Source organism: Pangasianodon hypophthalmus, chromosome 15 (genome assembly GCF_027358585.1).
Source record: "Pangasianodon hypophthalmus isolate fPanHyp1 chromosome 15, fPanHyp1.pri, whole genome shotgun sequence".
Lineage (NCBI taxonomy): Eukaryota > Metazoa > Chordata > Actinopteri > Siluriformes > Pangasiidae > Pangasianodon > Pangasianodon hypophthalmus.
The window spans coordinates 24,861,521-24,876,520 of record NC_069724.1 but is presented as its reverse complement, the minus strand read 5'-3'; the positions used below and the strand labels follow the sequence as shown (position 1 = coordinate 24,876,520).

The window sequence follows — 15,000 nt, the reverse complement described above, 5'->3', positions numbered from 1 at the left end:
ACCCCACCCCTCTCTCCCTGACCCCACCCCTCTCTCCCTGACTCCACCCCCTCTCTCCCTGACCCCACCCCCTCTCTCCCTGACCCCACCCCCTCTCTCCCTGACTCCACCCCCTCTCTCCCTGACTCCACCCCATCTCTCCCTGACTCCACCACTCTCTCCCTGACTCCACCCCTCTCTCCCTGACTCCACCCTCTCTCCCAGGCTCCACCCCCCTCTCTCCCTGACTCCACCCCATATCTCCCTGACTCCACCCCTCTCTCCCTGACTCCACCCCTCTCTCCCTGACTCCACCCCTCTCTCCCTGGCTCCATCCCCTCTCTCCCTGACTCCACCCCCCTCACTCCCTGACTCCACCCCTCACTCCCTGACTCCACCCCCCTCACTCCCTGACTCCACCCCTCTCTCCCTGGCTCCACCCCTCTCTCCCTGACTCTCATCCTTTTTTTTTCCTCCTCATCAGGCATTGTGGAGAGAGCGACTTCTTTCCTAAAGCGAGGTAGTAAAACACTGCTGCTGTGGCCGGGCGCTACTCCGTGTGTGTGTGTGTGTGTGTGTGTGTGTGTGTGTGTGTGTGTGTGTGTGTGTGTGTCTGTTGTGCATTAGACCTTGAAACCTCAATAATAATTAATAATAACAATCTTTGATAAGAGAGAGACAGACAGCTGTCTAACCCTCCTGTGGTTTTCACGACGTAGCCGTGTCACTCGGCAGAACAGGAGGATTAGCAGCGCTAGCTACAGGGGCATTAGCATTAGCATTAGCATTAACAAGAAGATAAAGTGTGTGACGATAATCAGTTCTACACACGATACGTCACGATATTTACCGTGAACAGGCATCAAAGTTATGGGGGGAAAATCAGGATCTTAAAAATTAATCAAATTTAAAAAAAAAATCAGAATCTTAAAAAAAATAATCTAAATTAGAAAAAATAATAATCAAATAAAAAAAATCAGAATCTTAAAAAAATAAGCTAAATTAGAAAAAATAATAATCAAATAAAAAAAAACAGAATCTTAAAAAAAATCTAAAAAATATAAAAATAATAAATCCAAATGTTAAAAAAATCTGAATCTTAAAATATAATCTAAACTTTGAAAAAATTCAACTTTTGAAAATAAAAATTCCAGATATTGAATTAAAAAAAAAAATCTGAATCTTGAGGGGAAAAATGCAAACTTTAAAGAAAATAAATCCTAATATTGGAAAAAAAAGAATTCGGGGGGGAAAAAACCCTCCAAATCATGAGGAGAAAAAATATAAACTTTAAGGAAATCAATTTAAATCTTGAAAAAAATCTAAATCTTTGACAATGAAAAATGCAAATATTGGAAAAATCTCAAATTTAAGGGTGAAAAAATGCAGCTCTTTGCCAAAATCTAAGAAAGGTGTGAGATGTGAGATGAGCGCAGCGCCCCTTCAGGCCGAGACGCGTAACTGCAGCCACAACAAATCAAATCAGATACAGTGAAAATAATAATAAACTGTTTAAATTATTTACACTCACATCTAAATATATCTGAGTTTTAATTTCATCAGTCATCAAACACAAATCCAACATTTTACTCTTATTATTATTATTATTATTATTATTATTATTATTATTGAAGAAGCTATTACGTAAACCCGAGCCGGATTAGGAAACAGATTCCGAAAACACAAGCGGCTGATTGGAATAATTGTGTCCTTTAATTAACAAATGAATAAATAAATAAAATAAAAACCTGTGCTGATTTACTCGTGCCTTAAAGAAAATATTATTTGTGTGAGGTTTTATCAGTGATTTGATGTTTGAGAGTGAGAGAAGTATAAAATAAACTAAAAGAACTATAAAATATAAAATATATCAAACATGTACTGAGTAAAAATATAAAATGTACAGAACAGAAATGCGAACGTTTCAGTCACAAATCCACACGAATTTGGTTTGATTTTAATTTAATGCACTGTGATGTCACTCAGACACATTACAATTATAATAATAACAACAACAACAACAACAACAATAATAATAATAATAATAATAATAATAATAATAATAATAACAGATCAGTGCAGTGAGTTTGTTGTTCTGTTCAGATGCTAATTTCACTCTCGTCATTGGTGTAAATATCGTGAGTGTGTGTCGGAGTCGTGTGATATTTTTACGCGGTTAAATTAAGGTGAGGTCAGAGGAGTGTGTGTGTGAGAGATACACACCGGAGGAATAACGGAGATAATTATTTTTAAAAAACTAAACACCTGAACTCATTTATCCTGTTTGAGGTTTAAGGATATTTTTGGGGCTTTGTGTAAATCTGGGATTTTAATTTTCTGGGTGATCACGTGATCCTGACGGTGATCTGCTCACGTCGTAACGGTGGTGTTTTTGGTGTTGGTTTCTTTCCTTCTGTCTCTTTTTTCATCTCTTTTCACTAAACAGCTTCTTTTTTCACGTCTAACAGCGACGTCCCTGTCGCTCGCTGCAGCTTCTCTCCGCTCGGCTCGTTAGCGTCCGAGAGAAACTCGCCCGTGTTTGCGTTAATCTCTGCGTGTTTCCCGGCAGCAGGAGACTCGAGCGCCGCCGACCCGCTGCTCCTGGATCAGTACGTCGCCGTCACCGACTACGAGAAGCAGGAGAGCTCCGAGATCAGCCTCCGAGTCGGCCAGGTGGTGGAGGTCATCGAGAAGAACGAGTCAGGTGATGAGACCCGAGAAAAGCTCACGACGTTATAATCACACACGCACGCACACGCGCACACACACACACGCACACGCGCACACACACACGCGCACACACACACACACACACACACACACACACACACGTGGTGTTTAGTCTGTGGGGAATAAAATCCAAATCTTGGAAATGAATTCAAAGACAAAAAAAAATTCCAAATAAAAAAATCTAATAAAAAAATAGTTGAGATCTTGTGGGGAAAATGCGAACTCTTACGGGAAAATTGCAAATTTTGGAAAAATACTTCAAATCAAAGATTTGATAAAAATTCAAATCTTAAAAAAAAAAACTAAATCTTGAGGAGAAAATCCAAAGTTTGAAAAAAAAAATCCAGATCTTGATTTTAAAAAAATTGAAATTTTGAAAAAAAAAAAAAAAAATCCAAATCTTGATTTAAAAAATAAATAAATAACTAAATAAATCCAAATTTTGATTTTAAAAAATCCAAATAAAAAAAAATCCAAATTTTGAACAAAGATTTTGGGAAGGTTGTATGTTCACGTAGTGTGAGTAGATAATTTAAGGTGCTGTAGAAGTGTAACGTGTGTGTGTGTGTAACTTGTGTGTGTAATGTGTGTGTGTAATGTGTGTGTGTAACTTGTGTGTGTAATGTGTGTGTGTGTGTTGCAGGTTGGTGGTTTGTGAGTTCGGAGGATGCTCAGGGTTGGGTTCCTGCCACCTGCCTGGAGGCTCAGGACGATCCTGATGATTTCACTCTGCCTGCAGAAGAAGGTACTGAAAGTGTGTGTGTGTGTGTGTGTGTGTGTGTGCGCGAGAGTGTGTTTGTGTGTGTGTGTGTGTGTGTGTGTGTGTGTGAGAGTCTGTTCCTCTTCACACCTCCTCTACATTTTAAAGTTAACTCTATAGAGTGTCAGTGAGAGTGTGTTTGCTGTAAACTGTCTTAAAGAAAATCCTGATGAATCCTAAATTACAAATAATCATTAGAAATTGGAGTTTGATGATACGATACGTTTTTATCGCAAAACTTCGACATAACCCGAATCACGACGTGCAGGTTTACAGACAAACTGCCAGCAAATCATTTCTTCATTTAAAGACAAAAAGTGACATTTCCTGATAACTTTATTTAACAAAAACTGCTTTTTTTTATTCTAAACACAAAAACCGAAAAGTCGATCAAATAAATAATTCCGTACAGAAATTGTAACATCTGATCTAATCTTCATCCAGGACCGAGTTTGTGTTAAAAAAAATTAAATACAATAAAATATTTTATAAAAATAAAAACGATACGTGCAACATTTCAGAAAAGCGTACTGTGACATCATTTATCACAATAACGATATTACATCATACATGCTAATCTGTTTTACAGAAATATAAATAAATCAATAAATAAATAAATAAATAAATAAATCTGCTGCGTTCTAGTGGAAGTTTTAACGCTAAAACAACGTAAATATGATTTTAGTTCTAACGACACGACTGTAGTGACAGTTTTTATTCGGTGTGACATCACAGCTTCGTGGAATACGAAACTTTACCGGTTGTTGATTCTCGTGTGTGTGTGTGTGTGTGTGTGTGTGTGTGTGTGTGTGTGTGTGTGTGTGTGTTTGATTCCCCCGCTGCTGGAGTGTGCCGGAGGTTCTGGTCACTGCCGAGGCTCGGGGGTCGCCGCCGCACTTTAGGCGATCTGTTCGGCCTGAGTTTCAGGCAAGGTGGAGAGAAAATCCGTCTCTTCTTCTCCTCTCCTCCCTCAACGTTTTTGTTGTTGTTTTTTTATTTTATTTTATTTTTCTCCCCTCGTTCCGGCTGCATGATGCATGAACGTAAATCAGCGTGACGCGTTTTATTTTATTTTTTTTATATATATTTTGAATCACTCCAGTCCACTGCATGATTTCTCCACTAAGTTTGTTTTTTTTTCTTTCTGGAATATTTACAGTGAATTACTGAGTGACGGAGGCGGAGTTACTGTTACTGTTGATTAATTTCCTGTAACAGCAGCACGTCCCTGAGTGTTTTATTCCTCTTACACCACAACAATTTACCAAAGATTACAATTTTTTTATTTAAAAAAAGTCATACTTTTTATCCTTTTATAATTACATTTAACGTTCATGAATAAATTCTCACTTACATTAGAGCAGCTATAAACATTCATTCCTTCACCAGCTTCTCTCTCTCTCTCTCGCTCTCTCTTTTACTCTCTCTCTCTCTCTCTCTCTCTCTCTCTATCTCTATCTCTCTCTTTTACTCTCTCTCTCTTTCTCTCTCTTTTACTCTCTCTCTTTCACTCTCTCTCTCTTTTACTCTCTCTTTTACTCTCTCTCTCTTTTACTCTCTATCTCTCTCCTACTCTCACTCTTTTACTCTCTCTTTTACTCTCTCTCTCTCTTTTACTCTCTCTCTTTTACTCTCTCTCTCTCTCTCTCTCTCTCTCTCTCTTACTCTCTCTATCTCTATCTCTCTCTTTTACTCTCTCTCTTTCTCTTTTACTCTCTCTATCTCTCGCTCTCTTTTACTCTCTTTCACTCTCTCTCTCTTTTACTCTCTCTTTTACTCTCTCTCTTTTACTCTCTATCTCTCTCTCTCTTCTACTCTCTCTCTCTCTCTTTTACTCTTTCTCTCTGTTTTGCGCTCTTTTACGCTTTTACTCTTTCTCTTTTTCTCTCCCTCTCTTTTACTCTCTCTCTCTCTCAATGTAGGAAAACTTAAAGTTACATCTTTACCTCTGATGGTGACAAAGCTCTGACACTGGAGACTCCTTCCATAAATGTTACATAAACTTCTCTTAACACAATCGATTATACGGAGCGTTCGCTGCACGCGTCCCTGTGAATGAGCCGTTACTATGGAAACGATAACGCGTTAGAACGAGCGCATTAATATAAACCTGCACTACTGTCAGAGCTGCTGTTATAGAAAACTAATCAACAAAATTAATCTGACCAATCACAATCCAGAGTTCAGCAGCGCTGTGGTGTAAATGCAGATTTAATAATAATAATAATAATAATAATAATAATAATAAGGCACTAAAGTTACTTTGGACATCATGGAGATGTTTCAGATGTAAACGCGAGCACCTGCTACCATGAACATATACTTATTTATTTGTTTGTTTGTTTGTTTGTTTGTCACATGACACTCCGAACAGAATTCTGTGTTTTTATAAAGAGCGAAACTAAGGAAAGTGTTTTGTTGTAAAATTAGAGGGAAAAAAATTAAGAGCAGAAGGAACGCTCGCCCTGAAAGAGTTGTTTTTTCCCCAGAAGAGAAGTACGTGGTGATTTATCCGTATTCGGCTCGCGATCAGGATGAAATCGATCTGGAGAAGGGAATGACGGTGGAGGTGATGGAGAAAAATCTGGAAGGCTGGTGGAAGATCAGGTAAAAAAATAAAATAAATACATAAATAAATGTTTCTATTTTTTTTTTTTTAATTAATTTATAGTTTGTTAAAGCTTCAGAATGATCAGTTATAATTTCTTCAGGAAAATAGGTGAGATTTAATTAAATCATTAAATCATTAAAAATAATTTAAATTTATGTTTTATAGTTCATTTAAAATGTTTAAAAATGATGTACAATAATTTAACACTTATAAAAAGTAATTAACCGCTTTATTTGAATGTGTGCATCATTTTATTGACTTTAAGAATATTTTCTTCTGAGTGTAATGTTGCGTATAAATAAACCTCCAGGTGAAAAATATTAAAGATTTAATATTTAAATTAAAATAATGAAATATTAAAATATTGTGTTGTATGTTTTAACTGTCTTTTACAATATTAAATAATTTAAATATAAATATTAAATATTTAAATTTGTAATTTTGACTTTCTTTTAAAATATTGCATTTTACATATAAAAATTATTAAGTATTTAATTATTGAATGTATTGCCTGTTGTCTTTTTTTTTTTGGTAACAGATTAACCTAAAATCTTTTAAATAAAAATATTATTTAATAATTGTGTTTTAATAATTGTGTGTTTCTCCCCGTGTCTGTGCGTCTGTGCGTCTGTGTGTCTTCAGGTATCAGGGGAAAGAAGGCTGGGCTCCGGCATCGTATCTGAAGAAATCTGACGTTTCGAGCCAAAAAATGTCGTCGCACTCGAGCGCTAACGATTTAGACGGCGCGTGTAAACAACAAAGCAGCAGCAAGGAGAATAAAGAGAACCAGAGAGAGAGATTCAGTCCCTTTAACGACAACAAGAAAAGTACGTTCACTTCGTCAGAGAAACTACTTATCTATCGTTTTTTTTTGTTTGTTGTTTTTTTTTACAAAAATATATCCGTCTGATAAACAACACACTTTTTTGTTGTATTGTTTTGTTTTTTTTCACCCAGAATCAATTTTTTTCTTTGATAGCGTGATGTTAAATATCGTAATTAAGTTAAATATAATTTATTTCTTTTTTATTTCTATATTTAAAGCCTTTTTCACATTAAACATCACTTTACCGAGGAATGAAAGTCTTCTACTGTGATGTTAAAATGTTTTCGATCTGAAAAAATGTTTTAGATCTTTTTTACAATTATATTTATTTTATTGAATTTTTTAGTAGTTTTGAGGAGTAAAATTACATTTAATATCAAGTTGGAAAATTATTATATATAGTTGTAGATATTAAATAAATATTCTTAAATTAAAACATTTATCTTTTAGATTATTATTATTTTTTTTTATCATACTGTCATCATACATTACTGAGCTGCATTTGTAATGTTTGTACAAAAGTGGAATCTTATTATTATTATTATTATTATTATTATTATTATTAATAATAATAAAGTAATAATTGTATTATTTTTATAATCTTGCAGAAGCAGATGTGCGTCAGAGACCGCCACCACGCCGAGATCTTTCAATAGTAAGAACGCTATTTCAGATTTTCTCTCCCGAGATTTTCTTTTATTTATTTTTTTTACGAGTTATAAAAATGTAATAAAAGGATTGATTTCTTTTCTTGTGCTGGAGTCAGAGATCTGATTAGTGGAAAAGTCATAAATCTCGCACGTTTAAATCGCAGTTTCCGCTAACCGGGTTTTCTGACCGCGTTTTCTTTGCGTTTCCTGTTTGTTCTTTAGCCCCGTGGGACGAACCTGCCGAAGCCGCCGGTGCCCCCGCAGGTGGAGGAGGAGTACTACACCATCGCCGACTTTCAGACCACCATCCCCGATGGCATCAGCTTCCAGGCCGGAGTTAAAGTCGAGGTGAGATGGAAAGAAAAAAATCAGGAACTCTGTTTATTCTGTTATTTTTTAAGTACATACATTTACCAAACCCCTCGTCCACTATTAATTAATTCATTAATTAAATAACTAGTTTGTTAATTCATTAAGGAGAAAGAAGTAAAGAGAGAAAGAAAGAAGCAGAGAGAGCGGGAAAGATAGAGAATCTATCTATTCTATCGTTCTTTTCTTTTCTATTTATTTGTTTTCCTTTTCACTGTCTCCTTCCTCTTTTTTTTCTCCTTCTCTTTTTCTCTCACTTTGTTTCTTTCTCTCCCTCTTTCTGAAATTAGTAGTGAAGTGAAATGACGGGATGCAGCCTGAGGCGTCTGAGCCGAGAGTCGCGTCCTAATCCGTCCTCGTCGTTTTAATCTTCACCGTTTCTCCGTTTAACCGAAATGTTTTTATCAGCTCTATAAACTGGTCGGAAATTCGCCAGCAGGGATGTTTATCCTCGGTTTCTTTGTTGTGTTCTCGCTTTTCCAGGTCATTGAGAAGAACTCGAGTGGCTGGTGGTACATTCAGATCGATGATAAAGAAGGTTGGGCTCCTGTCACCTTCTTGGATAAATACAAGAAGACCAGCAGCGCTTCCAGGCCCAATTTTTTAGCCCCTCTGCCTGGAGAAATGTCTCAGCTGAAGCTGGAGGACGCTTCCGTTAGCGATCCCGGTGCAGAAGATAACTGGTCCAAACCTCTCCCGGACGAGCCGTCTTCCACTGCCGACTTCGCCACTCGTCCCAAACTGAGAGACTGGAAGTCCAACGCGGCGAAGAACAACTCGCCTTTCTCCAGTCCGCTGCCTCCGGCTCCTTCTTTGCCTCCCGCTGAGGAAAAACCAGCCCTTCCACCCAGGAGAGAGTCCATCAACAAGAGCCTGGAGTTAGAGGAGAAGCTTAAATCTGACGTTTCCAAACCGCTTCCTCCCAAACCTCCGACTCCTGGTGTCATCGTGCCCCTGGTTTCTCCCAAACCGGCTCCGTTCAAATCCGAAAAGCCTCCGGAACCAAAGAAGGACGAGAAGAACAAGCCCCTGCACTTGAGGAACGAGATGGGGTTGGAATGCGGCCACAAGGTTTCCGCCAAGGAAGTGAAGAAGTTCAACTTGAAGCCGGTGCCCAAGCAGCCGCCGAAGCCCAAATCCGAAAGCCAAGAGGAGAAAGCGGAATCCGTCAGTCCCTCGCCTTTCCTGAAACCGAAACCGGTGGTTAGACCGAAACCTCCGCCAGCCGCTAAACCGGAACCGCCGAGCAAGAGCGAGCTCGATATCACAAACCTGAGGAGCAAGTTACGTCCGTCTAAACTTCCCGACGCCGACGCCAGCCAGCAGAACGGCACTTCCTCTAACAACGGCGAAACAAAATGTCCGCCCAAACAGCAAAACGGCCACGATTCTGTAGAAATCCCTAAACCGCAAACGCCTGGTCCTAGAGAACCGCCTCAGAGGCCCAGTTCTGCTCCGAGACGACCTCCACCACCCAAGAAAACTTCTGAGCCAGAAACCAAACCAAGTCCCACAGAGATCAAAGCTCCTCTGAAGGACGTTCAGGAGAACAAGCCTGCTTACGCTTCTCAAACCCGACCGCCGCCTCCGAAACCGAAAGCCGCCGCACCTCCGGCTTCCAAAGACAAAGAGAAGGACGAATCTCCAAAGGGGAAAGTTCCGGTGCCTCCGAAACCGCTCGTGAAAGCCGATAAACCGCAACCGCCGAGAGACAAACTTCCTCCTCTGATCAAAGATCCGGCTAAGGAAGAGCTTTTCTTAGCCGTAGCGGACTTTGAAGGAGACGATCAAACTCCAGGGTTTAAAGAAGGCGCCGTCTTCGAGGTGGTCGAGAGGAACAGCACGGGTTGGTGGTTTTGCAAAAATATAAGTGATGGTTCGATGTCTGAGGGCTGGATCCCTTCCAATTACTTAACCAAGAAACACTAGGTACCTTTCAGATAGCTCCCTTTTTTTTTTCTTTTCCTTTTTTTCCCCCCATATCTATTTAATTAGTCCGTGTTATTTATGGGTTCCTTTACGATCGAAGTCTCGTTACATTCCATTCTTTTGCGACTTCGAACATCGTTCGTTTGCGTCGTGTTTTTACTGTCCCTTTTTTCAGGGACGTTGGGTGGAATTTATTTTTTTTGGTGATGAGACACTTCTTTGGGAGAAAGTAACAAGCGTGTCACACTGCTAAACCCGCATTATTTTTTTTTTTCTATGCATGCTAACCAAACTCGTACTATTTTTATATTTATATTTATCTTTAACGCTATAACAGACTAGCAATATACGTATAAATGACTTGTTGCAGCCTATCTATCTATCTATCTATCGTGCCTCGATATTATAATGATATTATTATTATTATTATTATTAACAATATTAAAAGCCAAGTTCTCCGAGCTTCTATACGTTAGCAAAAACGTCTCTGTGAAAGGCGAGTATAGTGTAGTGATCGTACAGAAACGTGGATTATAAACCTACTCAGCCATTAAAGTTCGTTTTTCGCAGGGAGAAATTAGCCTTGTGCTTCCGTGTGCTACTATGACAACGCAGAAAACCTTTATAACAGTGTTTGAAAGCCTAAACAGCGTTTTTATACTTTTTTTTTTTGCGTATTTACCCATTTTCAAGCCACGTCCAGGTGATTTTGCTGCAATGCTTCAACTTGCACTTTTTAACAGGGATGCATCGATAACGATAACGATAACGGAGGAGTTCAACGCTAACGGGGAACGAAAAAGAACCGACATAAACACAGAGAAATAAACTGTTCCCTAAAGTCCCAGATGGAGTAATTACTCATTTCAATATCGGTATCAGCGAGTACCGATAAACACGTATTCGCACGCTGTAGAGAAGGAAAAAAAAGGTAGCGATGCATCCCTAATTTTTTAACTTTAAGAGGTGAAGTTCACAGATTTCATTACTGTGGCACTGAGAACAGAACGACGTGAAACAGAAAAATAAAGGAAAAAAAACAGTTTCTTGGTCCAATCATGAGCCGTTTTTTGTTTTTTTTTTTTCCTGAAAGAACAAAAAAAAAAAAAGTCTAAAAGAAAGATTTTGATGAAATGTCATCAGTTCTGTTCAGCAGTGTTGCAATACTGACAATGGTGCTTACATTCAGTATTTTATGATCATTTTTAGTGTTTAACGTGTTTAACGTGTTTAACGTGTTTAACGTGCGCATGCTTGACTGGTTTCAAGTATACTTTTTAGTGAGTAACACTACATTTGTTTTTATTTTTTAATTTTCTTTTTGTAGATGTTGTTACGTTGCTTTAAAGTGTTGACTTTATTGTGCTTGGGTTGCGTTTATCACACGAGAAGGGCGGCGTTTAAAAAAAGTCAGACGATGCTCAGAGTCACGCCTTCACAAAATTCACAGGATAAAATAATAGTATTAACGGTTTCTAATTTTTTTTTGTGTTTGTTTTAACACTAATATTATAGAGGAACGATCTCGTAGGAGCGCGAGACGTTTCATGAAGGGCAGTTTTACAAGATGGTATTTTCCAGACTATAAGACTGACTTTTATTGTGTACATTTTAATTGTTGTTCATTTTTTAAATAATTTTGTACAACAACAGAAACATGAAAATTGTGGCGGAAATCTCCAAACCGCAACCAGACGTAAGTGAGCGTGAGTAAAACGTTTTAACGGCAGTCGCCACTTTAACGAAAAATAGTAATACGTTAATGTGAGTTGCCAGTTTATCAGGAACACCCCTCTAAATGTACACGAATGGTACATTCCAACAGCATTCAGTCAAGAAGACTGACGTTTCAGGCATCTCTTAGTGAAACTTTAAATAAAAAAAATTAAAAAATTTAGAGATGAGACGATTGAAACAACCGAACGTAGTGACGTGTTCATTAGATTTGGATTTCTCATGTGGATTGAATAATAAAAAATTTTAAAAATTATGCAAAAAGCAACAACCTCGCAGTGCAAAAAAAAAAAATATAATAATAATAATTGTGCTATTGTGAAAATTAAAAGAAAAAAAAAAAAAAAGACCATGAAACAGGTCAGGAATCTCTAATGATCTATCGATTTCATTTCTGCAGCTTGATTTGATTTTTTTGTTCTCACTGCTTTGAAAAAACAAAACTTTAATTAAAAAAAAAAAAATTTTTAAAACTAATGTACTTTCATTACACGGAAAAAAAAAAAAAAAGTGCCAGAAAAGGTTTGCTATAGAGCGATGCCATAGAAGAACTTTTTGGTTTCTTTCAAAAATTTTTATGATTCTTTAAAAATTTCTTTTGTTTTCACCACAAAAAAAAAAAAAAATTCTACTTTTTTTTCTTCTCTGTTGCACGAACATAAAACGCTAAATAAGAGTTTCTTTAGAAATCCGATAAAAATAATTCTTAAATGGCAGAATCTTTTCCAGCACTTTTATTTTTAAGCGTGTGAGAAAGTCTACTGATTAATATCCAAATATATTTTAATACGTAAATAGATTTCAAATTTGACGCGAAATAAATCAGAATTAAACAGCCCTGGATTTTCAGCGTTTGTTTTGCTACTGTTAGCATTTTCAATTTAAAAAAAAAAAAAAATTGACTTATGTAAGAAGCTTGTGTGAAGTTTTGTTTGCATTTAAGAATTAATTATTTTTCGAGTCCCGTGTCAGAACCAAGCGAAAGCATCTAAACGGAATATCCGTCACGCTGAACATCTGGAAATGGCTATGCACGTTATTAGACAGATGTAGCTAATAAACTGGCAACGCGGCGACGCGTAAGAAGACGGAATTTCGTAAGGAGTCGTGTTTTATAGTCCGGGAAAAAAACAGCGAACGGAAGAGAGCTTTAACTGGGTGGAAATATTGCAAGTGAGCGAGTTTTGAAAGAAAAAGGAAAACTTTCACAAGGTGATGAAAATCTGGGCGATTCTGCAGAATGCACATTTCTGTAACGTGTACGCTACGTTTATTTTTTTTTTCTTTCACGTCACGTGCAATTTCTTTTGTTTCTAATAAAATCTAAATAAACATTTCAAATCAAATCTGTTCAGTGTGTAAATTCTGTGGAAAGGAAAAGAGGGAATAAAGGGAATAAATAATAAAGTCGACTTTATTAGATTCCTGTACAGCGAGGGTTCCTTATACACAGAGGAGCCGTTACACCCTTTTGGTTAAAAATAAAAATTAAAAATGGAAAAAAAAAAAAAAAAAAATTCCCAAAACAGAAGAATAATAATAAGATCAAATCACAAACAGTGCAGTCAGATGGATGATGTTCAGAAAATAAATTGATTTAAATTAACCTTTGGGTTCGCAAAGATAACTTAAGGCCGATCTGTACCTGAATTTCTCCGCAAAAATAACAATAATAATAAAAATAATAATAATTAAAGGAATAAATGGTAAATATTGCGTCAGGAAAAACATATTGCACTTTAAAGGTAAGTGTCAGTGCTTAAAGAGTGAGTAAACAAATTAATAATAATAATAATGATAATAATAAACATTTTTTAGATTGCTGTTGGATAAAAACCTTCAAAGTTGATTTTTATTTCAATCCAAATTTTTTCTTTTAGAATTTTTTCCATTTATTGTTGATGTATTTTATGTTGTTATTAATAACGTTAGAGAATAATCGTGATGTTCTGGCACACAAAAATAATCCAGTAATTTTAGTAATGTGACATTTAAATAAAGTAAATTTAAATTTATTTAATTTTTTTTTTGGTAAACTATATTTTACAACTCAATGCAGACTGAGAGTAACTTTTTCTTTCTTTTTTTTTTCTTTTCTTTTTTTTTTTTTGAAGGTTTTTTCCCCAGACAGCAACAATCCTCTTTATTACATTACACATATTTAATAATATTTATTATTATTACATTTTGTTAATAATTTCTCGTGTTAATAATATTGTGTGGGTGATTTTTCTTTTTTTTTTCTCCTGTTTATATCCAGTGTTGCGCTTTACAGTAAATCTGTGACACATTTTGGTGCCGAAAACAAAAAACAGTAAGTAAATACAAACCGCCAAAAAAAAAAAAAAAAAAAAGTACCAATTTCTCTCACCGTCACTTAAAACTAAAACATCTGACAAACTAAACGTTTATACGACATACAAACAGGCGACACTGTTAGAAAGCAGAATATAATATTTGCTTTTTTATTTTTATATAATAGAATCATTTTTAAAAGGGAATAGAAAAGAAAAAAAAACGCTTTCAAGCTTTTTTCTGTACATTTTATTTGGCAACGCTAAATATTTTTATGATTTGTTTGTTAGACAAGAAATAGTTTGAAGATACTCTGATAAATAAAATATCACACTGACCAGAAATAATAATAATTATTGTTAATATTAATAATAATAATAATAATAATAATAATAGTAATAACAGTAATAAAGCCTGATTACTGGCTTTGGTGTGAAAATACAGTTAAAGTGGCTTTATTAAGGATTTTTTTCACCCGTTCAGAAAAAAAAGATAACCTAAGATTTTTAAAAATATATAAGTATTTATATCTCCGATTTTATTTTAGGTTTTAAGACCCATCTGGGATACGTCAATTTTTATTCTATATTATTTAATAAAAAATAAAACAATTCAGGTTTTAATAATAATAATAATAATAATAATAATAATACGACATGCAAAAAAAAAAAAAAAAAAGCGAGCGTGTGTGAATCCTGTACGAGTAAATGATCTACCTGGACTAGTGGGCGGGGCTAAAGAGGAGCACAAGGCTCGTGACTGGCTGAGCGTAGCCGGTGGGCGGAGTCCTAAGTGGTGGAGGAGTCGGAGTACGGCAGGAATTTGGTGTGTCTGGTGGGAGAGCTCGGGTTCACACACTCCGAGTCCTCACTCATCCGGAAGAAATTCTCCTGCTCGCGCTTCCTCTGGTTCAGCTCGTCCTCCAGAGCCTGACGACAACAACGACAACAACGACAGCGGTTTAATAAACAAAAACAAACACTTTATGTAAACAAAAATGTGTCACTACATGCAATAACAACAACAACAAATATATCTGCAAGCAGCGATTAAGGGGGCCAAGCACTTTTTGTCCCCACCTCTTAGCATGAAGGAAATATAATAATATAGAAATATA

At 36.4% G+C, this 15,000-nt stretch overlaps 2 protein-coding genes across 5 annotated transcripts in view; one reads left to right on the top strand and one right to left on the bottom strand.

The window, feature by feature from the left end:
* The window catches only part of sh3pxd2b (SH3 and PX domains 2B), a 32,680-nt gene extending 19,746 nt beyond the window's left edge, over positions 1-12,934 (top strand). The window contains exons 7-14 of one of the 4 annotated variants that reach the window (XM_034311217.2): positions 464-499; positions 2,552-2,683; positions 3,353-3,454; positions 5,959-6,076; positions 6,723-6,907; positions 7,515-7,561; positions 7,779-7,904; positions 8,409-12,934. In XM_034311217.2, coding sequence (XP_034167108.1) covers positions 464-499; positions 2,552-2,683; positions 3,353-3,454; positions 5,959-6,076; positions 6,723-6,907; positions 7,515-7,561; positions 7,779-7,904; positions 8,409-9,854 — 2,192 coding nt within the window. In that variant the 3' untranslated portion in view covers positions 9,855-12,934. Of the gene's footprint in view, positions 1-463; positions 500-2,548; positions 2,684-3,352; positions 3,455-5,958; positions 6,077-6,722; positions 6,908-7,514; positions 7,562-7,778; positions 7,905-8,408 lie in introns of all 4 variants that reach the window. The other 3 variants (XM_034311216.2, XM_034311219.2, XM_034311218.2) reach the window with 3 other exon arrangements.
* A 170-nt stretch (positions 12,935-13,104) lies between these two features.
* Positions 13,105-15,000, bottom strand: part of stk10 (serine/threonine kinase 10) — a 56,950-nt gene continuing 55,054 nt past the window's right edge. Inside the window, exon 19 of the mRNA XM_034311326.2 lies at positions 13,105-14,812. Coding sequence (XP_034167217.2) covers positions 14,672-14,812 — 141 coding nt within the window. The 3' untranslated portion in view covers positions 13,105-14,671. The remainder of the gene's footprint in view (positions 14,813-15,000) is intronic.